The sequence below is a fragment of the Nicrophorus vespilloides genome, unplaced genomic scaffold (assembly GCF_001412225.1).
Source record: "Nicrophorus vespilloides isolate i.1.1-1 unplaced genomic scaffold, Nicve_v1.0, whole genome shotgun sequence".
NCBI lineage: Eukaryota > Metazoa > Arthropoda > Insecta > Coleoptera > Silphidae > Nicrophorus > Nicrophorus vespilloides.
Genome location: NW_017096192.1, coordinates 33286 through 58149, shown reverse-complemented (window position 1 = coordinate 58149; position 24864 = coordinate 33286). Strand labels below are relative to the sequence as shown.

Sequence of the window (24864 nt, the reverse complement as noted above, 5' to 3'; positions counted from 1 at the left end):
TTTCAACCGGAACTGAACCGGAACCGAACCGAAACTGAACCGGACCGAAACCGAATCTGGAACGATAAACATTTACTTGGAACGTAACCGTAAACCGGAACGAAATTAATTCGGTGCGACTCTGTAATTTCACTATATAAATCTTCTTCAGCTTGTAAGCATCCACTCATGCACATAAATATCTTCCATTATCTTCTCTTTTTGTCCAAAATCAATATATTAAAGTTTATTTATTGATAATATTGCACATTTTCTTAATGAATCGTTCAAAATTAAATGTTTTCAAGTTTATTTACAAAATAAACACAATAAATATTAGTTTTTTTTTAAATAAGAATTTGAATATGTATTTTATTACAGTAATTTCATTTTTTTTGTTTAAAATGCACTAAATTTAAGTTTTTGTAATTACAGTTTAATATTGAGAATGAATAAGATTGTAATTAGGCTTCCCTAAGTATAGCTTTAAATTGAATTTTACACTAATATACTTGTATAATTTTAAAATGTATTTTAAAAATGTGATAAAGAATGTTTTGTTGTATATTTAATACTACAATGTAGTAAAACAAACTGATTATTTGAGGTTGAACTTCCTACTAAATATTAGAATAATAAATATTTATAATATTGTTATTATAATGTATTGTACATTCTTTTTTGATATTTTCTTTTACTTGTTATAAATAATCACTAAATAATAATAGTGATAATTATTAATCAATAATAGAACTTATCAAAATTCTTAATTTATTTTCTTTGTAAGAGTAAAAAGTAAAATTATTTTTTATATATCATGATTTCCTTATTATTATTATTTTTTAATGAAGAAAATAAGGAGGTTGCAATTAGAATAAAATTGTATTTATTTCCAATATTTTTGTTCATTTCTGATGAATAAATTTGATGTTTTTATCTATTTTATTAATATGAAATTATTATTAATTATGTTTTTTAACTCTGTAATATAAATAATTCGAAAAATACTTCATTACAGGAGAAGTAACAATTTGTAATAATTTAATTAAGTTTATACTTCGTTGAGATAAATTTGTTATAAGATTTCATTTCTTTCATCTATAAAATTAGGAAAAGTAAACTTAATTTTTAATTTTTATTAAAATAATGATCAGGAAAAATAAATTGGGATAAATTTGTATTGTTTTCAAGATTTTTGATGTATCTTGTATATAAACATAAAATATTGATTATAATTTGATAGCAATTGATAATTTTGATAATCAATTTCGATTTGCCTATATTTGTGTCTAAAAAAAGTTTTTTTTTCGTCAACTTATTTGACTCTTAAGTCACTGCTCAAATAATATTGACTTTCGCGCGGTTGTTGTTGTTATCTATCGACTTTAGAAGAGTTGTTTATCTGCGTTTGTCCTCAGATAGGTGTGAAGCCTAGCTAGCTAGTTAAGTAGTGACAGAGTGGCGTCGAATCGCGGATTATCTAGAATAAACATGGGGACATGGGGTCTGGGGAACTGTCATCGAAAAACGGTCATAATCTAGAGGCGATTATCTAGAGAAGACTCAGTACTGCGTTGTCGCTCGGTGGCTATAACAGATAGTGAGTGAAAAAAAGAGCGAAAAATACAAAGTTACGCCCACTTCCCTATTGTATTGGAAAGCACACATTCTGAGCTACGCTACCTCCTTCCTTCCTTTTTTCTCGCTCGCTCTTCGGGACTTCCAGTATTAGTTGATCAGTCGTCAGAACAGATTGTCGCGCGTTTCCAACGATGCTTTGCTAAAGACGCGAAAGCAAGCAATAAACAAGAAAAATAAAACCCTGCAATTACAATGGATAAGTTCTACAGGTTATTCTGCTGCCTCCTGTACTTTGGATTCTTATTTACCGGTGAGTCTATCTTATCGTACTTTACTACATCTAAGTAATCATCCCATCAGTAAATACTAACCGCAAGAGCAAATAACATTGTCTTCATCGAGTTCAATTGATTTGCTTCGAATCGTCACCCGAGAAAAACAACAAAACACTCTGCTCGAGGCATGAATGGAATTTCAATAACGCGCAAAGAGCGCGCACGTGATTCATGCATCTCCTGGAACAACAAAACGAATAAAGAATGTAAAAAGATGAAAACGAAATAACCTTCTCTCTCGAAGGATTCCAAAGTAAGAGGAAAAAAGGCCTCAATTCACGGCAAACGTGATTTTCCAGTTAGCTCCTTGGAATATGACCCTAATCGTTGCACTTTTGTTTAATTCATTCATTCATCCCTAACTAAACAAATGAAGCGACTTTTTTCTTGTAGTTGTCAAGCAACGCGATGAATAATTGAGTAAACCGTGGCGCAATACCGGCAACAATTTTGCACACTTTTAAACCAGTTTCGCATGAGACGCATCTCGAATACCGCGAATCCCTCTTAAGTCATCGCATCATTAATTCAAAGCTGCTTTTTAGCATATGCGTTACGATACACGATCTGATCGTAGTATATAAATCGAACGCGGGAATCCCAGATAAATTCCAATTCGATAAAGTTAAATTCTTCATAATAACATTACTCACGACAAATTAGTATTGACAAATTAGTATTGACAAATTAGTATTGACAAATTAGTATTGACTATATTTTTGAATAAGACTTTCAATTTTGATTCGATTGAAATAATTAAAAAAATGTGATTTAAATCTCATTATCTAACAATTGAATAAGAATTAAGGCAAGTTTCCATTTACAATAATCCTCTCCAATATCTCGATCTGTTGAAATTGGACTAATCTTTGAAAACTGCATAAAAATAAATGTTACAAAATGAGACATGACTGTATGGAAGAAAGAAAAACAAGAACGATTAATTTATGTATAAACAAAATATTTTTTTTATTTTTTTCAAATAAAATTTAGATTGTTTTGAAATTTTCAAACCGTACTATAGCTAATCTGCATTGTGATCGAAGAGCAGCAAAGTTATGCTATATTTATAACTTATCTTTAATCGAATTAAATATTTATTTGATTTTGTTTACTCGTCGGAATTACTTAATCATTTTTTATATGAAAACAGGAAACCAGCAATGAAGCAAATCCATTTGATAATGTAATATATACAATGCAAGTAGTATTAATTTCATTTAGTCATTTATATTTTTATGATTGAGCCGGAGGAAATTAAGTGCGTCCAGTCACACAAAAATGACTAAGATCTCTCTTGATTTTTTCTATAAATTAAAATATTTTCATTTTGAGCTTTTATAACACGGATAGTCATTTATTTCCGTCAATTTAATATATAGATAATAATAACTAACATTATATTATTATTATTGAATAAACAATTCTTAAATTTGCACTAATAATTAAAATATTTTCTTGTTCTAAAACGTGAACAAACTTTTATTTGTACACGATAATTTTTGTAATTTCTAATTATTTCTAAAAATAATAAACGCACTTCATGTTTAAACTACATAAATTTAAGTGCAAAAGTGTTTATAGTCGAAATGCCACGTGTTTAATGTTTTTTTTAGAAATCAAATAAACGCATTTTATATTTATACAATATAGAAATTAAAGCTGTAAATGTAAGAAATAAATAAATGAATCATAACTATATAATTGTAAAGTGCACGTTTTCGCTGAGCAACGAGTAAATAAAAATAATCCAAACTTTTCGTTTTTCTGACTATCTATGATAAATCGCGTTATCATTCCCATACAATTCGATAATTTAGATCGGACAATAAAAACAATAATCGGAACAATTTGATTGAAACGCTTTTTTTTATTATATCATAATGAGTCATAGATCGGTGTAAAGAGTCGCTTTTATTTAGTTTTTCATTTATTAACATATTACTGTAATATTCAACGAAATTTCCAGGAAATTCTAACGGAAACTTTAGAATTTTTCGTTGACATTTTTCCGTTAAGTTTAAACATTTACTTCGAGTTTTAATTTATCCAAATGCTAACGAAATAGAGAGTGAGAGAAGAAAAAATGTGTGGAATAGAATTTCGACGCGAACTCGCGTTTCGATTAGATAAGCTTTTCGATTATCCGAATTTTTATTTATTTTTAAACGAAACAAGATCCTCGTTACATTTGTCTCTGTTATTGTTGACGAATTGAAGTTTAATTATTAATATAGTTTTAATCGATTCTATTTATCCAACGAAATATTATAAAATATATTTATTGGCCCATTTAGGACCAAAGGACTTTATCCATTATTTTAAATATATTATCTTCTTCTTTGCCAGTGTTAAGTTATTTAAAGTATAAAATTTAAACAACAGTTAATGTCATACTAAAACATATTAAAAGAAACGTGACAAATCCACAAAGGATGATTCACTAGGTGCAATCTTTCTATGGATTTCATCAAAATCGTAATCATTGTTTACAAAAAGTAAATACTGCTAATTGTTTGTAACTTTGCAACTGTTTTGCGCATGCGTTTCGTGCTTGCGCCTTCTGTTGTTGCGAATTCGAACTGGCTTTTAATTTAAAAAAATATTTAGTTAATTCGAAAGATAAACCTAAAATTTTCTTTAAAAAAATACAGCATAAATTGATTTTTTTTGTTATGCTACATACAATTGGGCATTTACGAACAAAAGAAATATAAATAATTGTTGTTCTTAATTCTTATATAAATGAGGTTTCCAATAACCTTGGACAACCATCAGCGTCCTTTGATCTGCGAAAAGTGTAAAACACAACCAGTTAATAAATGAACCTGCTCGTGGAATTTAAGTCTTGAATTGAAACTCTGAGACGTTTATAATGAACTTTCTCCTTAGTCGAAATAGGAAATCGAATAGATTGATTTTGAATGAAACTATTGAATAACGGGAATCGTATTACTAAGAAATCTTCTCTTCCTATGGACTTTTTTTATTCGAATTGAAGTTTGTAGAAATAAATTGAATTGAATGAGTTCAAGTAATCTGGAATTGTGGGTAAGTGCACCAACGATATTTGGCGGAAACCAAAGTGCGGTCGTATGTGATGATTTGTTAGTTTGTTTTGTGCGAATCACGCACGAAATGTGTTTGTTGGATAACAAACTTCTTTTTAACTTTCTCCGCAACGTAACTTTGTAACGATTCAGATGATCGGTATTACGTAAAATCCATTAAATAAATCGAAAATGAACAGAGAAAGAGAGAATGTATAAAATAAATTATCATTCAGTTAAATGTCTGCTCGAAACGGATGTATGTGTTAAATTGAAACAGTGGCTCAGGGATTTTATCAGAGAGCCGTTCGTTGTTACAATTCTACACGCAGAGAGATTATGGAAGACGTGGGGGTCGTTTCCTTACAGATACCAGTACATTTTCTGATTTCATTAAAACGCTTCGAAATGCAACAGTTACGAAATGTGCGCCTTTATTTCGCTTCGACAAGACCCGAAAAACCACATCCTTCTTCAAGTCCATTATCGAAGCGAGAACTGACGTCGGTTTTGGTCCCTAATCAAAATATCGTTGAAAAACCGGGTGACTTAATTTCCATTTAAAACGCAATTAGCCAATGCTTTTCGAGTTAAACGCAAAAGAATTACGATAAACTGCGTTTATTTGCATTACGCACGATTTATCACGAACGACATATACAATTTCTTGTTCCTTTCAGTATTTATTCTGCGCTCGATACTGAGATAGAGATAATGAGAGGACAAATAAATAGAATTGTGTAAATAATTTGATGTGCCTTGCGTAATATCCTTTCCCACTTTATTTATTTATCATTCGTGTGCATTCCATCATTTACCACATCAGATTTGAAAAAAAGTTTGTCGTAGCAACTTCAAATAATGTTTAGCTAATATACCCTCACAATGAACTATTACCTTATTTATATGAGGTATTTTATAGGAATTTTCCCCTCCTGTTAACATAATTGAATATATACACGTTTGTAATGTTATCAAGAGTATTTATATTTAATTTATTAATTGCATATTGCATGCATTCAATCAATTCATTAATTGTATTTGTCGAAACTTCATGTTGTAGTACTTCAATAAAGTTAAAAAAATCTAAATCAAGAACGTTTAAATCGGGACTGTTTGGTAGTTATGACTTAAATTGAATATTCCAACCATCAGTAGAATCGTGTTCTAATTGTTCTTTGTTCTTCATATACTGTAATAGCTGCTGCTAGATACCATGACGTTGTTCATTGTCAATTGCTTCGATTAGGCATCAAATCTTTGTAAATTCACGTTATTTGGGTTAAAGTTTTCCATTTTTGACATTTACTATCTCATTTTTCATAAAAACAATAATTTTTGGTCTTCAAATTCCAACTTAACTCAAAAGCAACGCCTGTCAAATATGTTAGGTTACTTAGCAATGTAAACAATACCAATATAATGAGAATTACCAGTTGCTTTCGAAACTCTAGATCAGTGGTTCCCAAACTTATTTGGCCTACTGCACACATTCCAGAAAAAATATTACTCAGTGCCGCCTGGAAAATCTTCTCTTCTTTCTATTATGCTTTCACCGCATAATACAATGCACCTGTCGCCATCACCGCCCACCTGGATCGCTGCAGCGCCCACCAGGGGTCGGTAGTGCCCACTTTGGGAATCACTGCTCTAGATAATCTATTTTTTTTCAAATGTATACCGTATTTTCGGACAGAGGGAGTATATTTTTATTTTATGAAAATCAAAGCTATTTCAATAACAATCTAATTAAAAAGAAATAGTAAACTTGCAAGTATTTTTTTTGTTCAAGAAAACAAAGCAAAATCTACAACTTTTAATCCTAAAAAAAGGAAGTTAGATTGGAAATATATAGTTTTTGCTAATTTGACAATATATTATATAGATAAGAAAAAAATTGTTAAAAAATAATGCAGTTTTCTTTTTCAAAATTCTAATAATTCAAATATAAATAAATAATTAACCTTTTTTATATTAATAATTATAATCTATAGATTTTTTATTTATTTTTTTTTGATTTGTGTACTAATTTCTAATAAATTAAGTTTAAATATAAATTATAATTAAATTTCTTATTATTATTCGTATGGAAAAGATAAGAAACATGATAAGATTATACATTTCTTAAGAGATTTTTTTAAACAAAATGTAATTAATGTAATTTGGACATTTTATATGGCAAATAAGTTTGAAAGTTATTTTCGTTCCTATTTTACAAAGTAACTTGTTTTTCTTTCTTGATAAAATCAAGATTAATTTTAAATACTTTATGATTGTTGCAGGTTTGGATGCCACAAAACCGAAGATCTACATTGACAACAAAGTGCACGACTACCTGGAGCACGTCATCGCCTCAAACGGAAACTTCACTGTAATCTGCGAAGGCACGGAACCCATCAACTGGGTGTTCAATGAAACGGTAAGCACGAAATGATTTGCAGAATTATAAAAAAGAAAATGATTAAATTCTTCGTTTCCAGTCAACCAGTTCCACTAAGCGAATCGAGTCGAACAGAATCGACAAGAAGGAGTTCAAATATTCGTCTACGCTTTATCTGGAGAATGCAAACTACAGAGACACCGGTTTCTTCAACTGCAAAGCCACCGACGCCGAAGACGGCGATAGAAATAGAACCGCAGAGCTTTACCTCTACGTAGAAGGTTCGTACATTGAAATTTCAACTGCAAAGTTCAGAAGTACATTTCTATTTACTTTCTTATTTTTTTTTGCATTAATAAGATGTAAATAAAGGTTAAAACTAAACGGTGACACATGTTTTTTTATAGTTATTGCGTAATACGTTGTACAAATGTATCTAATTATTATGAGAAAAGTGCTTTTAGTATTTTGTAAATTCCGTTGAAACTAAGAGACGCATTTATTAATGGAAATATATAAATTAAAGCGGTATATAGTACAATAAAATAAACATTACATGCACGAAAAATGTAATATATTTATGTTGCTTGTTATTTATTATAAATTTAGTTTAAATACATTAAGTATAAACAATGTAAATTAAACCTAAAACCACAATGAGCTAACTGCTAATGTAGATAATGGTGATACTTGGAAATTTGTCTTTAAATTTCTAAATTCAGTATTACTCAATAACTAAGCATATCAAATTAAAGTTAAATAAAATTCAGAGTCTTCACGTTTTATTGAATTACTTCAAAGATAAGAAAATTACAAGTATGAATATTCTAATTAAACATAGATACATTGGCTTTAATTTGAGTATATTAGTTTTGTAGATATTACCATTTTCGTATAATGAGCAATCAAATATGAAGAAACTTTTTTTAATACTTAATTGAATACAAAAATTGTAATCGTAGATCGTTAAATGTGATTGTTTTTATTAGATCCGGAGCATTTGGCTGTGCTGGATGAAGATTACAACACACTCCACACGCATTACAACAGCGAGATGATAATTCCTTGCAGACCGACGTCACCGAATGTGAAGGTTGTTCTCTACAAGAACGAAGAAACGGAGGAAGAGGTGAGTTTATAATTTTTATGCACGATTTCGCTTTAGAACGCTTTAAACATATTAAACGTATCTTGGGAGTTTATGTTGCTAACTTTTTCACTTGATTATTGACTTCTTGTGCTTAGGTTCACATTTGAGTTTGTATAAATACACGAATGAAATCTCTTAGATTCTTCTCTACGATGCACGTGTGTAAATATTTTTTAATCCACGTGCATCTCTGTCTGTCTCTTTCTCTGGTAGCCAGAGGTATGTACATAGTCTGTCTCACCACTAACCACATGCAATGTTCTTGAACGTAAACTAATAGGGTTACTATTGGGGAAAGGTTCATCTCGGTCAGAGGCTGAATGACAGTACGGTCGTCCAGTTTACGCCGACCATCGGCTTTATCATCACCCCGTACGATGCGGGGAATCAGATGGGAGGACCAGAGGATCAAAATAGTCAAATCTATGTATGCCAATTCAGCAGAGACGACGATCTGAGCAACGCACCGCAAAACGTCCATTACATTATCATTGTCGAGCGTACGTACCAACACCATCAAACACTTCAACATCGCTTCTTATTAGTTAGCTAGTTAGTTAGTCACCGTCTAAGTTCCTGTCTTGTATTACTGTTTTTCTTCTGCTCCGTTACTATAGTTAAATTTAGAGGTTGTGGGTCACAGAATTCTCGTTCGAAAGTGGACCAGATGTGTCTGAAAGAAAAGTTTTCAATTTATTTGCAGATTAACGTGAAGTTCAACCGAACGATCGGTTTCACGGTCGTCAACTTGACGGATATGAGCCAGTACTCTTGCATTTTTGAATTGGACGGAGTCCAAGAAGAACGCGAATTCTTAATTTTCGTGTTTCGTAAGTCGTAATCAAACATGATCTATTCGGTGGCGGTTTCTTTATTAAATATTAATCTTCCTCTTCGTTCCACTACAAATCCATAGATCTTTTTAATTCGTAAACATGCATTTTGCAGCCAAGGCGACGTTCATAGATAGACCGGAAATCGAGGACACGAGCAACGGACACACGATCGTCGGAAGCACCATGCACCTCCGCTGCCATCTGAACAGTATAGTTCAGTTCTCAATGAAATGGGTTTTACCCAACAACAGAGACGTACGTTTCTGAAAACTTTGCAATTTGAACAAATATCTTAATAATTAAATTATTTTGACAGGATCATCGTTTCGTTTATGGCAATATCACCAGCGTCTCACAAAGTTCCCATTACAAAGATCTCTGGATTCGCAACGTCACCAAAGAAGACCAGGGCAATTACCAGTGTTTGGTCAACGATTACACCAACAATAACAACCAAACTCATTTCGTCAAAGTCTACGGTAGTTTTCAAATTACCTTTCTCACTTTTTCCCACTCTATTATTTTTGAATATCCTAATAATCGTACATTTTATTAAATGTTCTTCTACAATAATGAAACATGACATAACTTTTCAGACAGGAGTGAAGTAGAAAATTCACAAAAAAATATACGATAATTCATTTATTGCAAGAATATTTTTTAAATATTGTTTAATTTCAAGCGAGTTCTTCTAAGATAAGATTCAATTTATGAAATTTAAGAAATTCTAGTATTAGAGAATATTACAACAAATCATTCCAATTAAATTAATTTATCTCTTTTTTTTCTTATTTACGTTAGATGTTAATGAGCATTTCATAAATTTAACTGAAGAGAACAATCTGTATTCGATATCGGCGAGTGCCGGAGAACCTAGCGTCCAATGGAGCATCGACGTCGATACGCATCCCGTTGAGAACTTCACCATGTACTGGTAAGAATAATTTGTTATTTTATTTTGTCCGCTTTCTCTAATTCTTTTTGGTTGAAAAGGTTGAACAACAAAAACGAATTCATCGAGATGATCGAAATGGACGAGATGAGCACGAAATCTCAAAAATACACGACAAAACGCACCAAAACGGAGGTTGTTCTCAAGATCAACAGAATCAGCATTACTGACTTTGGAAATTACACTTTGGTGGCGAAGAACGCCTACGAAGAGGAAAGACTCAACCTGTTTCTCAACATCACCGGTAATTGAAGAAAAACTATGATTTAATTCAAAAATATTATCATTGCCTTGCTCGTCCAGATAAACCCACCCTTCACATAGAAAGCTCCCCGTTCCATTTCATCGGTCAGAAGAGTTACCTGAATTGCGTTGTAGCCGCATATCCGAAACCGATAGTTCGATGGGCATACAAAGACTGCTTAACAGATCAATGCAAATTTAATCCAGTGAGTTACACATTTTTTTAATTTTCTTTTTTTGAAATCGTATAAGTGTTGATTTTATAGATCAAAGAGTTTTCGAGCGAGACGAACGGTCTTCAAATCGTTTCCAAATTGCAGCTGCTAGCCAGAAATTCTGGGCTCGTACGGTGCATGGCAGAAAATACTTTGGGAACGGATGAATCCGAAATCGGGTATTACGTAACAGGTTCGTCGATTTGTATATTTTAAACTTCTTCGAATTAAATGCATCCGACAATTTTTCAGATATTAAAAATGGTTTCGATATGTGGACTTCGGAGAACGTAATCCATGAAGATCGTATGGACAAGGTGGCCGTAGGTGATCAAGTGGTTCTCAATTGCGGTGCTTCCGTTTACAATTACAGCAAAAACATCATCTGGTACAAAGACAATGAGCGTTTGGAACACGGCGATGGTAACTTAAAACGATACGATATTTGGTGATGAGATCTAATCCGATTTTTTAAACTTTAATTCGATAGAATTCGTAGTGGAACAAAGCTTCACGGACTTTTCATACAAGTCGAAGCTTACCATGAAAAATGTGACGTACAACGAAAGCGGAGATTACACATGCAAAGTCGTCAATCAAGCGATCACCAATGAGCTGAATGTTACTCTGAAAGTGTTAGGTACATCTGCAATCAATATTATTATCTTATGACTTTATTTGATAACGCATTCAATTCCAGATCCTCAACGTCCCATCATCTTCAAGAGCAACCTAAAAGATCTGTCGATGGATCTACCTGACTCCATAAAGATGGAATGTTTCTTCAAAGGAATTCCTGCAGCTTCAATTGCTTGGTTCAAGGTATTGTCAATTACTCCACCACAAATACCGACTGGGAATGAATATGTGCATTTGCAGGATGACAAAATGATCAAAGAAGACAACAGGACGTTTTTCAACAACAACAATCAGGTGATGTTGTTCAAAAGAACCGTCGAATTGGACGAAGGAGTTTACAGGTGTCAGGTGCGAAATCGAATTGGCGGAGTCTACAGAGCGATGAGACTGACATTCAATAGTAAGTTGACTTGTGAAGTGAAGAATTGAATTTTAATGAATCATTTGTAGATAAATCATCGCCGTACGTCAAATACGTCAGCGGAGTGGCTGGTTTTCTGCTGTTCTTGCTGATCGTGTGCATTGCATTCCTTATAATAAAATGCCGCAAGGAAAAGGTAAATAATGAAGAAAATTAAAGGATATGTGTTAATTTTTTTCTCTCGTTGTTGCTCAGAAATTGCGTGATGAACTGCGGAAGGCCGGTCTTGAGAATTTCGAAGAGGGAATGATGGAGAACATCAACTCTGAGCTGGATTTGGGAGAGCAGGCCGAATTGCTGCCGTACGATAGGAAATGGGAGTTCCCGAGGGAGAAGATCAAGTTGGGAAAGCAGTTGGGATCCGGAGCTTTCGGGGTGGTGATGAAAGCCGAAGCGGAGGGAATCGTCGAAAATGAGGATAAGAGCACCGTCGCCGTGAAGATGGTGAAGAGGAACACGGATTTCATGTACACGCGAGCCCTCGTATCGGAGCTCAAGATCATGGTGCATCTGGGGAAGCATCTGAACGTCGTCAATCTGTTGGGTGCATGCACTAAAAATATTGCAAAACGTAAGAGTAAAATCTACTTCATAATTACATTTTCTATCAACGACAAATGTGTTTTATCGTAGGTGAGCTTCTGGTAATCGTCGAGTTCTGCCGTTACGGAAACCTACATAACTACCTCATTCGACACAGGGAGAACTTCATAGATCAGATAGATCCTAAGACCGAGAAGATCAACTTCTGCATAGACGAATTACGCTCGTGCTCGTTCTCGAGCAACCGCAGGTAAAGACATATCCTTTCAGACTGTGTTCCTGGACGTGTTGCTCATCTGCTTTTCTTTCTTTGTTTTTTTCTTTCCATTTTTTTTCTTGGTGTCGGTGCATTAACATTATACACAAACACAAAAAACAAACAAAACTATTACCTGTAGTAATTCCACCTCCTCGAAAGCTAATCTTAAATATCTTGCATTGTCGTTTCCAAAAAATAACAGTGGCGGAAACTCTGATGGTAGTGGAGGAGGAGGAGTAGGAGGTATGATGGGAGCAGGAGGAGGACACGTGAATGGGATGATGGCTGATTACAGAAGCATCAATACGGGACAAACTGATACCACTTTGGTAACGATGACACCGAATGGTGTAGGAGAAGTAGGACAAGGTGATTGTTGAATGGGAAATTGGCGAACGTTAAATATATTTTACATTTTCGATGATTCCAGACGATTTGATGACTTTGAGCAACAATAGCAGTATACAACCTCAATGGAGGTCGAATTACAGGGGCGATTATAAGGGTAACGTGCAGCCTATTTGCACTAAAGATCTCCTAACTTGGGCCTTCCAAGTCAGCAGAGCCATGGAGTATTTATCATCTAGGAAAGTACTGCATGGTGATCTCGCAGCGAGGAACATTCTGCTGGCCGATAATAACATAGTGAAAATATGCGATTTTGGTCTGGCCAAGAGTATGTACAAGAACGAAAATTATAAGAAGAAAGGAGACGTACGTTGCGTTGCGTTCATTTATCCACAAATGGCTAATTAATCAAATTTCAGGGTCTGATGCCCATCAAGTGGATGGCCATCGAGTCCATCGGCGACAGGATATTTTCAATGCAATCGGACGTGTGGTCCTTCGGCATTGTCCTATGGGAGTTTTTCTCCTTAGCGAAAACACCATATCCCGGAATGGAGGCAAACGAGAGGCTGTATCAGCATCTGAAGAACGGCTACAGGATGGATAAACCTCACTACGCCACCAAAGAAATGTTAGATTCTCGCGTCAAAAATCGAATTGCAATCAATTTAATAATCTGTTTGTTTTCACTTCAGATATCGAATGATGATGGATTGCTGGGAGGCAAATCCGTTGAACCGGCCATCCTTCACCACTCTGGCCCAGCGCATCGGATTCATGCTCGAGGAGAACGTCAGACAAGTAAGATCAATCTAGTCTTGAAACTGAAAGAGTTTTTGTTTATATTTTGTGTTTTTTAGTTTTACATCGATTTGAACGATCCGTACCTACAGATTAACACGATGCGATTGGGTGGCGACGAGAGCGATTACTTAGCGATGTTCAGTCCACCAGACTTTGAGAATTTGTCTTCGCCGCAGTCGTACATAAACGAGGAGGATGCGCAGAGCCATCCGAACGGATACATGTGCATGAAGCAGGGAACTATATTCAGTCCGCGCGCGATGTCCCCATCTTCGGAGACGGCGTTTCCGTTCGAACTGGAGTCGTCGCGATCGAAGAAAAACTCCGAGTCGGAGGAAGGCGGGGTGTGCGGTCGGGAGACGGTTGTTGAGATGGTGCCGATGCTAGAACGGTCCGAACACAATCGCGATCCATCCGACTGTACGACGGCAAGCAGCACCAGCTTTTCGAATCCGAGTTATCACGCACTTCCCGTGTTAGCGCCTTCATCGCCACCACCTTCCAGTCACATCTCAGGTGAAGATATCCTGCAGGCTGAAAATAATTACGTGAACATGCCGAAGAACAAAAGCGTCTACCTGAACAACAACAAATTGCAGGAAATGGTAGACACGGGGACACCGTACGTGAACAACACGACGCGCGATTGGGAACGCGTTGGATGAACCGAAGGATCTCTTTTCCCACTGTTATGTAAATAAGCATGCTAGTCTTTTCATACAAAAATAAAAACATTTAGATCTAAGTGAATGAGAAAGTTACCGCACGAACTTGTACAAGTGCAACGCAAACTGATTAGAGAAGATAGGACATTTTTTACTTTCTTTTCACAAAAGCAATAATTGACAAATTGCGAGAAATACAAACTCTTATTTTTGCTTACTTTGTTATGAATATACCAATGCAATTAAGTAATTTAATGTTTCTTTTATTATATATTATATACATACTTAATTATAAATAAACATTTTATACACAGCGCATGTTTTTGTTTTCATTCCTATTACTTATTTTTTTTAAATTTAACTTAATAAGTAACATTCTATTTTTTTTACAATTTCAACATCATTTTGGAATTACGTATATAATTTAAGTTCGACTTAAATTTACCCACCATTTTCATTTACTAAAGACTAGTACTTTCTTTGCTGCATATCAATGGTCGTGGTCCGTCCAAGGATGCGCATGAAACTGCGGATAGCCACTGCTGCTTATCTATTAGTTTCTTATTCATTATTCAGTACTTGTAGGTAGGAGGGGGTCATATCTATTGACGATGTTCCTAATATTGAAATGTATCAGTGTAAGGGAGGTTGTTATTTCAAGGAATCTCTAACTACTGAAATGCGCAACTAAAAAAGTGAAGCTCTAAAAACTAGCTAAAGTTTTTTTTTGTTCAATTCATAGTGCCATTATAACACTCTTTTTGTACTACTGCAATAAATAATATATAAACGTTTAAAATATTATTCTTAGAAAAGTTTTTAAATAGAATATTAAAAAATAATAGTATAAATTATTTCAATCACACATTTTTAACTTAATATACCAAGTATCTCATATTTATTATTTTTAATTTTTAGCGATATAAGTTGCTAAATGTATATATTTACCGGTAAAAATACATATACGATGCTGTTGTCTGATTTATACTTACATTTACATAATCGATAAATGTATACATTTACCGTAACATATATATGTCGAATCTTCAGGATTACTCCTGAGTGAGACGTTTGGAGGAGCCATTATTACAAATAACCACTAACAATAGTTAATAAACTTAGTAAACTAATCCTTCTGCAATCTCAGAGCTAGTGATCTACATCAGCGATAAGTGTCAGCTACTGTGGCCATCCAGTTCACCAGTCTGAATCTCGAATCCCAATGACTCCATTCCCGCTGATCCTTCGGCTGACGTATTCCACTCCCACTCCTCCGGGAGAAATACCTTTCTTCCCTGAAGACCCCGAAGATGTGTTGCCCCGATCATGCACACGTGTCCGTCCTTGTTCTCCCAATTGCTGACAGTTTTATTTGGCAGAACTGTTGTTTACACGCTCCAACTTTATTTGGCAGAACTGTTGTTTACGCTCCAGCGTGGAAACAATGATTCTTTGTATCTCTGCTACGTGTGGACTACGATGTTTGGTCAGGTGCTGTTGTCTTAGATACTCCGACATATATTTGACCAATAAATATCAATATTTGTCTTCGTACTAATAATAATAATTACAATAATAATGGTTGGACACAACAATATATTTAACCCTTTCTAGCCCAATTTTTCTTTTATTTTATGCAAAACTTTATAAGAGCACTTATTTAATCATAAAACAACATCTTACCTGATTTTTTTTCATTATTCAGCATTACCTACTGTTAAAAAAACATCCAGCTTCAATTTACATTAGTTGCTGCCAACAGTTTTAATTGCCGAAAGATAAAATTGAATTTAGAATTAATTATTCCATTATAAATCACTAGGCGTCGCCTGTATCACAAAAATCTGATACGAAAGTCGTTGGTTCAATTCCGAAAATCAACAAAAATTTGTGGTGGCTGTTAAACCCGAAAAGGGGTAGAAATAGGGCCGGAGAGATTTATGTCAATAAATAAATTGATATAAATCTCTTAAACTTAAAAAAAAAAAAAAAAAAATCACTAGGCTGGAAAAGATTAAAAATATGTATATTCATTCAAAAATATTATTATATAATTGTTAAATATTCGTAGTAATAAAGTTTAGTATAAATTGTGTATGATTTGGAAACCAACTGTAGCTCATTGTATTTTTTTTTCAAATTACAGCGAACATCTATGAGTCAAACACTATGACACAGTTTGTCATAGAACATATTGTTTTTTTTTACTTTTATTTTCTTCATTTAATTTAGACACAATTCGTATATAAATAAAGGATTTTTTCTTCTCTCGATAGAATAATTTGCTAATCCAAAATGAGTCAGGAATCGATGGTGAGTTTTTATTAAACTTTGACGATGATGAGTTTATATGAGTTGATTGTAGATGGTGAACGAGAAGGTGATGATGAGTGCGATCAGGGCGAGGAGAAGGTTCAAAGCTATCGTCCGATTGGTAATAGAGAATCTGGCATGGCTGGAGGAAATTGAACCGCTGGGCGATAATATCAGGAAGAACGTGAAACTGGTGATGCGTAAACACAAGACCGCCAAAAGCTTACTTACACTCAGAGTGAGTGCATAACTTAAGCAAAACAAAAAGTAGAGGACGTAAAATTTTATTCTAGGAAAAAGCTTTGCTGAATAAACCGGCCGAGGATAGAACTGACGAGGAAAAGTTGCTTTTGTATAGGAGGATTGGAGGTTTGAAATGTTTCAGGAAATACCCTGAGGTTTGTATATTATTAAAAATTTTGACCGATGTTTTATGTTATTGTTCGGCCGCCGTTATACATGATACAGCCATAGTTTTACACTCAAATTATACACTATGGACTTTTCAAATTATTTATAGAATGTGAAAATGGAATTGGCTGGTGTGACGTACTTCGCGTACTTCGGCCCAAATAGGGTCATAGTTCGGGAACATCACTATGCGCACGCCCTTTACTTCATAATCAGCGGTGAGGTGATTGCGACGACGGAGATCATAGATCCGGTGACCTACGATAAGGTCATCAATAATATGGGCACAATGATCACCGGTCAGACATTTGGAGAGGTGTCCCTTCTGCACAACTTGCCCAGAAACGCAACCATCACCACTCTAAGTACCTAGTGAGCTGTACTTGGTTGTCTTCCAAAAACATGAGTAAATCTATTTCAGCGCCAACCGAGTTTCTGGTGCTTAAACGAGGCGACTTCGATCGCGTTCTCAAGAGTACCATCCAAACCATGTGGGACCACATCGAGTCCATCATGGACAGCTTCACATACTTCAACGACTGGGACGATCTGACGAAGAAGGAGTGCTGCGTCATAGCGAAGATCAAGTACTACAAAAAGGACGACATCATTTTCGGTGATGGATTTGGTTTGAAGCAGTGGGTCTATTTTATAGTCACGGGTAAGTGCCAGATGATCGAGAGTCTTCAGGTGGAGGTGAGCTACGTGGACGGAAAGAAAATGTACAAGCAATACGAACCAGCCGAGACGGTCAGCATCAAGGTGGAACAGCAATCCATGGATAAGTCGGTTTCGGTGCATTCAGCATCGAAGAAGAGTCCCCAAAGTTCCATCACAAATACCGTCACGACCGGCGTAAAAAAAGAGTAATATAATTAAGATAATCTTGGAAAATTTAAAAAAATCACTATCCACTTTAGATCGAAGGAATCATTGGAATCTCTTAAACCTGATTCAGAGCTGTCTTCTCAAAACTATGTTTACTTGCCGGATAACGTCGAAGAGCATTTCATGCAGGCACTGCAAATTAATTGATTAAAATTCGACTAACATAAAATTAAATATCTTTCGATCCTCGTAGGTTTGTCTGTTTCTGGAGAAGGCTTGCTTCTTCGGGGAGACAATGTTGCGACGAAGGATCGTTGCTATGACCAACGTCGAGTGCATGATCATTCCGAAATACTGGTTTCAGCTGAGGAGCAGGGCGCACATCTGGGTGCAAATAGCTCACTATCTGTACACACATATACCGACCACCAAAGATGTTTATCTCGCGTTTTTGCGGCAGAGGAAGTGGAGGGCTTACAAGAAAGACCTTATAACGTCGCTCTCTCCGAAGATACCGTGCAACACCATACACAACGTCCCGTACTCAGTTAGAATTATCGAGGATTTCGATTACGAAAGAAAATAAATATTTTTTACTCAATTCTCATGATATTTCTCGATTCATTATCTTCTTTAATTCATATAATTATTTCATGAATTTGATATTACAGTAATATATTGCATAACTTTGTTAACTTTAATGATTTTCTTAAATTAATCAATGTCAAATTTATATAATTTGTTTTATTTCTTACATACTTGCATGTCTGGTGACATACACGACTGATATTAACAATAAATAACAACAATTACTAAACAAATTTTATTATAGAATATTTTTAGTCTTAAGTTTTATAATTTTTATCGTTGACTTAAAAAATGCAATAATAATTAATATTATTTATTCTTATTAATATTAAATAACAACAATTAATAATCGGGCAAAAAAAAAATTTGAGTATCCGTCGTCGAGTTGTCTCACAAAAATATAGTAGATGGTGACTACGCTTCAGAATAATATATAAATGTTATATTAAAAATTATAATAATAGACACTGTCGGGATTTCGATATAGTCGGGATGTTGATATAGTGGGGATTATGGTTGTCATACTCATATCATCAAAATACATAATTGTAATTTACAAACATAAAAATATATTTAACAAAGTAAATAATAATTCTTTGTCTAAAAATGTTTCTTTGTCTTCTTCTTTTTTTGTGGAGAACAACCTCATTTGGGGAGAAGGTTGTAAAGAGGCGGTTGATGTTACAGATGAGGATGATGGTATAGAAGAGGTTGATGGTACAGAGAAGTTTAATGGTAAATAGGCGGTTGATGGTGCAGAGGAGGATGATAGTGCAGAGGAGGTTGATGGTAAAGTTTTTTTTTTAGTATTACATTCCTCTACAAATAAATCTATCCATTTACTAGTCCTATCCAACTCTTCTGCAGAATTTACATTTTGCATGACTACCTGTATTCTGTTGGCAAACATATTTTTATGATGCTCCAACCATAATTTGTCTTTCTCCTTCTTTCTGATACAATCAACTAAAGGAGATGTTATATCAGTAGTAGATGTTATATGTCTTTGCACAAACAGAACAAAAGAAACCTGAAGTAAACATTTTGCAGTTTTATGATGCGTTCTGTAAAGTAACAAAATTATACGCGACGCGCTTGCGCATTCTCATTCATTCCAACCCAAATTTGGATAACCGACTGGATTCCCACTATAACGTACATTGACGGTCACCAGACCGTAAATGAGAGGAGAGTGATTCATGTACTTTACGAATACTGATGCATGTGCATCTTTATTATATCTTATATATTTGTATCATGCCTCCACTCGCATTTGCATACTAATATTCAATCAATAGGTACACTAAAACAATATCTTTCTTAAACAATTTATTGTCAAAGATTAAATCCCTCCCGAACTCGAATTGAATATGGAACGTTCGCTAGGCAATTTCTCGTCGGCCTCTTACACTGCGGAATGTGAATCTTATTCTTCCATTCACGATTCTGCACAAACTTATCGAAGATGTTTTTGGTGCTGGGGATGCGCGCATCCAGATAGGCCTTAATCTGACCCCACTTGTTGGGATTAGGCGTTGAATCTATCCAGTATCGCGGTATAAGTAGCAGCTCGACAGGAGAAAGGGCGACTATCCGACGCCTCTCCATGTTTTCACCGACGCAGAAGCAAGCCTTCTCCGAATAAATGCACACCTTTAAAATCAAATTAAAAACATGAATTAAACACACACGCAATATATAAAACACAAATACCTGCATGAAGACGGTAGTTGCTTTATCAGGGAAATAATGCAAATGCTCTAGTTCGTTGTACCTCAACGCGGTTGTATCTTGAATTGCCAGTTGACTGTGAACAAGAAAGTTTGTATAATTCAATAAAAAAATGTTTTTATTTCTCATACCTGATTTCATCGTCCATACTGTGCACTGTGAGTCTCCGACTAAAATTAAAATTCATTCATTTGAAAAATACAAATTATTTAAAAATAAAAGTGTTACCTTGAAGACCTCCTACCTATCTCCATGCCACTCAGACGATGCTCGGATTGTACTAGTTTTCGTTTGCTCTTTTGGTACGGACTCACGCTTTGTCTAGATTTCGCAATGTTTTTAGCAGAAAACCTGATCGTCCCTCGTTTTTCTGAATGCACCAGCTTACTGCTTTCTGTCTTTCGCACTCCTTTAATAGGCTCTTCTCTATAAATAAAACCACAAAGTAAATTTCAACAATTAAAATTGTTTCAATTATATGAACACTTATAATACAACACTTTATATTTTATGAAAATTTCTCTTAAATCAATTTGTCTTTTTCTTATGATAAAAATCATTTGATGAAGCTTTAATTTTTCAACGATAAAACTAGATTATAGACAGAAAGTCCATTAAATGAAAATTTGTATATCCTTAATATAAAATTAATAGTAATAAAATGGTTCTTTCATGTCAACGAATATCAGAATAAAATCCCAAATTGCATTACTTGTTCGTGGAAATGTGTGGACTTCCTTGTAATGTCATCGTTGAATGGACATAATTATCAGGGGGCTTCACGTGCAGCTTGTAAGTGATTTTTCCGTTGTGAGTTTTCGTCGTGTCCAGAAGGAGGTGTTCGATCAAACGGCACTGTCCCTTCAGCAACAGATGGACGTATTGCGGCATTCCGACACCATCGCCGATGATCGTCTCGTTCTTTGCAAACTTTTTCAGCTGCAATAGGAAAACAATATGAGACTGCTCAATAAGAAAAACAGTCGTTAGGAATCAGGATGATACCTTTGAGATGACACAGCAGTTCTGTTTAGTCGGATAGTCCCAATCTTCAAAATACGTGAATGAATCCAGATGACCAATGATATAGTTCCACTGGGTCTGCAAAGTTTCTCTCAGCACCTCGTTGAAATCCTCATTGTTCACTAGCAACAGCTCAACAGGAGCTGCAATTATACTCAACAAATGTAATTATAAAGAGTAAGATTATCAGATCAAGTATAGTATGAATGAAATGAAAGATTTGAAATGTTTGTTCAATACTTTCGTGTGCAAATTAATTGTTCTCACTTGTGGTTGTCATGGTAGCGGATCTCTTCATGCCGCTAAGCAGGGAGACCTCTCCGAACATATCGCCTTTGGTTAGCGTCTTCATAAAGGTGTTTTCGTAGTAGTTGAGGATCGGATCGAAGGTCGTCACAGAGACAGAGACATCGCCGCTGATTATGATATAAAGTGCATGCGCCTCGTGGTTCTGGCGCACCAAAACGCGTCCGGGTCCGAAGAACCTAAAGTACGCAAATCCTGCAATCTTCTTCTTCACATTCTATAAGAATATAATTATTATTCGACATGGTTTGCAAAAACAAATTGCTATTTCACAACTCACATCGTCGTACTTTCTGAAACATTTTATATTGCTTATAGTTTTGAGCAGAAGACTGATGTCTTCCTCTGTGCGTTCATCGTGCGGCTTACACAAAATTGCTTTGAGCTGAAACAAACAAAATATCCATCACAACTAGTAAGTATTTTTAAAGTAACAATTAAGTGGAAATGCATGGAGGAGAAAAATGATTTTATTCTTCAGTAAAATGATCGGTTTCTGGTTGTTCGCTGCTGCTGTTGCTAGCACCTTGATCATCCTTTGTTTAGAAAATCATTAGTAAACTTGTTCTAAATGTATACCATAATTCAATTACATGTAAGGTGAGGATGCTCTTCTGCTGTCTCTTCGAGGACAAAAGCTTAACGTTCTTTCGGAAATCATGGTTCAAATCCTCTTCTGGATCACCTACGAGCCAGGCCCGATTGATCATCACCATCCTAACTAAAGCCTTGAAACGACGTCGCGCCCTGACCCCTCGCTGCCTGACATTCTCCTTAAATTTAAAGCATTATTTAGAGAACAAAACAAACAAAAAACTACAATACCGGAGCCTCTTCCTCTGCCATGATTGAAGCAAATTTTCAATACCCTTTACTTAAAAATAAATCTATCTGCAATTTTGCCCAATTGATTACAAAATCCACCCAACCCAAATCAATTACCGACACCCACTGACGCCGTTAAAAAAATAAACATTAAAAGTATTCCTTTGTATCTATGGATATATTAGAATGGATCAATAAAAATTCGAATATATTGAAAATAACGATGTGAAACATATGCAACCCAACGTACGCACACATATGATTGATGACACAAATGGGACAGTTTCATAATTTTTTTATTCTTTTATTTTACATATAATATAAGCATTTCTCTTAGAATTTAATAATCACAAATTATATAAAGCGGTTGTATCAATAATAACAACGATAATACTAATTGACTAACAAGTAATTGAGATAACATATAACATCTGATATGATCAGTTATTTTTTAGTTTATACCTTAGTAAATTATACCCTGATCAGCGTAATTAATTAACAGCCTCGCGCATTCTCCTCATACATCGTTGGGCAATATATCGGGAATCAGAAATGAGCAGAGCTCCGTCTCCGAATTCACAAAGAACACTTTGCTTGAAGTATTCTCATCCAACCTTGAACATCCATTATGATTCTATCTATTTGTCATTAATTTCAATATATTACCAAGCTTTTATAACAGTCCAGCAACCAGAAAACAGTGTTGGAGCATTCAAAACAAGGCACACCCCAAGTCTCTCCGGGTAATGTCTACTCAACAACCAAATCAGGTTCTTGATCATCTGATAGTCCATACAGCTCAGACCAAACTCCTGCAGATCAAAAACAATGCACAGATTATCAACTACCTCCTCAAAGCATTTGTTGCAAGCCTCCTCCTACAAAATAAAAAATACAAATTAATTAATTCTAACAAATTAAACATTGCAAAAACTTAACTAGGCAAAAAACAATGAACTTGGTCAGTTCATCAATATTCCTGTTATTTACATTATGGTTCTTAGCTGGGATGTAGATGACAGGCCTCCCTGCCAGATCCCTGTGCTTCAAAACAATAGCCTTCTTGGCCTCCCTGTTAGAAGCAATTAGAGGCATTTCTGGAGTTAACTCAGCCACCCCATACTCAATCTTCCATTTGTTTGTCTTCAAAATGGCCTGCACAGAAGAATTCTCACAGATTTTACCATAAGGTTAACTAGTATTACCTTAAAAGCTTCATCAGCAGTCTTGAAGGCTTTGAGGTAACGCTTCAAGGAGTAACTGTTATGGTACTGCCCCTGGTCTGCATCTGCAATGATCTTCATGCGATTGCTGAGCTCATTGAATTCATCTTCGTTGAAATTAGTCATCTTTAGAAGTGCTGCACTGTCAATCTGAAAATAACCTTAGTTTAATGAATGTATAGAAACCTTTTTTCAGTTTTCACAAATACTTTCGATTAAATTTAGTTAAAACAGAAGCTCTGATAAACCTCCTCAACGTCTCTTGTTGTTAAGGATAAGATTCGAAATTCGCGCCTTTGCTGGGAGAAATAAAATGTGGTGGAATTGATTTTAGTATCTAACAATATTCAAAACTTCATTCACCCAAGGTTTTATAAAATTACTTTAATTATCATTTTTTATACATTCTATTAATAAACTAATAAGTAAAGCTAATATTGTTTCGTGTGCCACCACCAGAATATTAAAGATCGTTTAATTCCTAAACTCAAAGTAAGCTTTATTGTAAAATTATATTGTAATTAAAGTAAAATTAACTATAAATGCATATATTTAATATTAATAGTAATATAAATGTAGGAAAAGTTGCACTGTAAATTTAGTTGCCTATCCATTCTTATTTGAAACTGGAACATATTAATCAATTGTATTAGAATTTTTAAACCAAATACACGTATAGTCCCCTAATGACAAAATCAATCAACAATATCCATCCGAGGTCTCTCCTAACACCGGTGTACTGAATCGCTGAGACCCCGATTCGAAAGTTGTTAATTAGTGTAGTCGTTCCACATGTATTTTCCCCCTGACCCCAGTAACTTAGACCAGTGTAAAGAAATCTCAAATTAATAAAAACCGTGGCTGGTGCAAGACGCGCAAGCAAAGTGAAGTCTGGAGAGGAGAAGAAGAAGAATTTTTAAAAATAGTTAAATACTTTATATTGAATTAAGAAAAAAAACTTTTGTTGTCTCAATTTTGAGACAATATTTCTTGGAAAAAATTGAAAATGGAAAATTGTAACAGATGATGAATCTTAATTCTATAAGTTTGACCCGGAAACCAAGCAGCAGCTGTCCATGGTATGGAGCGCAGATTGATTAATTGAAGAATAAACTATATATGAAAAAAGCTTTTACTAATTTAATACTAACTTCACTTTTTTATGTTACTTCAATTTGCAAGTATAAGTAACAAAGAGTTGTTTGTTGCTTGATTT

At 34.6% G+C, this 24864-nt stretch overlaps 5 protein-coding genes across 9 annotated transcripts; 3 read left to right on the top strand and 2 right to left on the bottom strand.

Moving 5' to 3' along the window:
• Window positions 1-1539: 1539 nt before the first annotated feature.
• On the top strand, window positions 1540-14683 carry LOC108569966 (vascular endothelial growth factor receptor 1). Of its 4 annotated transcripts, none has more exons than XM_017931764.1 (23): window positions 1540-1870; window positions 7228-7364; window positions 7426-7606; window positions 8315-8454; window positions 9179-9305; window positions 9424-9566; window positions 9628-9790; window positions 10113-10245; window positions 10305-10507; window positions 10567-10712; window positions 10773-10914; window positions 10974-11144; window positions 11212-11361; window positions 11422-11543; window positions 11601-11760; window positions 11811-11917; window positions 11977-12352; window positions 12415-12574; window positions 12723-12952; window positions 13014-13297; window positions 13351-13562; window positions 13627-13732; window positions 13792-14683. In XM_017931764.1, exons 1-23 carry the CDS (start codon window positions 1813-1815, stop codon window positions 14398-14400), a joined length of 4260 nt encoding a protein of 1419 aa, XP_017787253.1. In that variant the 5' UTR covers window positions 1540-1812; the 3' UTR covers window positions 14401-14683. The 4 variants fall into 4 exon arrangements, with proteins under 4 accessions (XP_017787253.1, XP_017787251.1, XP_017787252.1 ...); XM_017931762.1 differs by lacking the exon at window positions 9179-9305 and adding an exon at window positions 8774-8975; XM_017931763.1 differs by lacking the exon at window positions 9179-9305 and adding an exon at window positions 8756-8975 and having other exon boundaries at window positions 12786-12952.
• Window positions 14684-16707: 2024 nt separating this feature from the next.
• On the top strand, window positions 16708-18004 carry LOC108569972 (cyclic nucleotide-binding domain-containing protein 2-like). Its single transcript, XM_017931771.1, has 4 exons — window positions 16708-16951; window positions 17007-17111; window positions 17234-17489; window positions 17546-18004. Exons 1-4 carry the CDS (start codon window positions 16766-16768, stop codon window positions 17992-17994), a joined length of 996 nt encoding a protein of 331 aa, XP_017787260.1. The 5' UTR covers window positions 16708-16765; the 3' UTR covers window positions 17995-18004.
• A 229-nt stretch (window positions 18005-18233) lies between these two features.
• LOC108569971 lies at window positions 18234-18606 on the top strand. The gene has a single exon (XM_017931770.1). The coding sequence runs from the start codon at window positions 18248-18250 to the stop codon at window positions 18536-18538; it is 291 nt and encodes a 96-aa protein (XP_017787259.1). The 5' UTR covers window positions 18234-18247; the 3' UTR covers window positions 18539-18606.
• A 1200-nt stretch (window positions 18607-19806) lies between these two features.
• LOC108569968 lies at window positions 19807-22504 on the bottom strand. Its single transcript, XM_017931765.1, has 10 exons — window positions 22426-22504; window positions 22194-22373; window positions 21881-21985; window positions 21562-21817; window positions 21277-21437; window positions 20984-21210; window positions 20500-20697; window positions 20403-20441; window positions 20254-20347; window positions 19807-20193 (listed from the first exon to the last, which is right to left on the bottom strand). The coding sequence occupies exons 1-10, from the start codon at window positions 22444-22446 to the stop codon at window positions 19876-19878; spliced, it is 1599 nt and encodes a 532-aa protein (XP_017787254.1). The 5' UTR covers window positions 22447-22504; the 3' UTR covers window positions 19807-19875.
• A 252-nt stretch (window positions 22505-22756) lies between these two features.
• Window positions 22757-24061, bottom strand: LOC108569969 (CRAL-TRIO domain-containing protein C3H8.02). 2 transcript variants are annotated; one of them, XM_017931768.1, is made up of 5 exons: window positions 23858-24061; window positions 23631-23809; window positions 23365-23580; window positions 23092-23303; window positions 22757-23039 (listed from the first exon to the last, which is right to left on the bottom strand). In XM_017931768.1, exons 2-5 carry the CDS (start codon window positions 23772-23774, stop codon window positions 22943-22945), a joined length of 669 nt encoding a protein of 222 aa, XP_017787257.1. In that variant the 5' UTR covers window positions 23775-23809; window positions 23858-24061; the 3' UTR covers window positions 22757-22942. The 2 variants fall into 2 exon arrangements, with proteins under 2 accessions (XP_017787257.1, XP_017787256.1); XM_017931767.1 differs by having other exon boundaries at window positions 22758-23039; window positions 23631-23798.
• Window positions 24062-24864: the final 803 nt, after the last annotated feature.

What these genes read in the sequence shown, in the direction of transcription:
- LOC108569966 (XM_017931761.1), top strand. Translation starts at nt 1,813, where the DNA reads ATGGATAAGTTCTACAGGTTATTCTGCTGCCTCCTGTACTTTGGATTC. An exon ending in ACTGGGTGTTCAATGAAACG is followed by an intron (nt 7,365 to 7,425) that starts GTAAGCACGAAA and finishes CTTCGTTTCCAG; the next exon opens with TCAACCAGTTCCACTAAGCG. An exon ending in GAGAACTTCACCATGTACTG is followed by an intron (nt 10,246 to 10,304) that starts GTAAGAATAATT and finishes TTGGTTGAAAAG; the next exon opens with GTTGAACAACAAAAACGAAT.
- LOC108569972 (XM_017931771.1), top strand. Translation starts at nt 16,766, where the DNA reads ATGGTGAACGAGAAGGTGATGATGAGTGCGATCAGGGCGAGGAGAAGG. An exon ending in GTTTCAGGAAATACCCTGAG is followed by an intron (nt 17,112 to 17,233) that starts GTTTGTATATTA and finishes AATTATTTATAG; the next exon opens with AATGTGAAAATGGAATTGGC. An exon ending in CGCAACCATCACCACTCTAA is followed by an intron (nt 17,490 to 17,545) that starts GTACCTAGTGAG and finishes AATCTATTTCAG; the next exon opens with CGCCAACCGAGTTTCTGGTG.
- LOC108569971 (XM_017931770.1), top strand. Translation starts at nt 18,248, where the DNA reads ATGTTGCGACGAAGGATCGTTGCTATGACCAACGTCGAGTGCATGATC.
- LOC108569968 (XM_017931765.1), bottom strand. Translation starts at nt 22,446, where the DNA reads ATGGCAGAGGAAGAGGCTCCG. An exon ending in AGAGCATCCTCACCTTACAT is followed by an intron (nt 21,986 to 22,193) that starts GTAATTGAATTA and finishes TGTTTGTTTCAG; the next exon opens with CTCAAAGCAATTTTGTGTAA. An exon ending in ACTGCTGTGTCATCTCAAAG is followed by an intron (nt 21,211 to 21,276) that starts GTATCATCCTGA and finishes TTCCTATTGCAG; the next exon opens with CTGAAAAAGTTTGCAAAGAA.
- LOC108569969 (XM_017931768.1), bottom strand. Translation starts at nt 23,774, where the DNA reads ATGACTAATTTCAACGAAGATGAATTCAATGAGCTCAGCAATCGCATG. An exon ending in AGTTCATTGTTTTTTGCCTA is followed by an intron (nt 23,304 to 23,364) that starts GTTAAGTTTTTG and finishes TTTATTTTGTAG; the next exon opens with GAGGAGGCTTGCAACAAATG. An exon ending in TGGACTGTTATAAAAGCTTG is followed by an intron (nt 23,040 to 23,091) that starts GTAATATATTGA and finishes TGGATGTTCAAG; the next exon opens with GTTGGATGAGAATACTTCAA.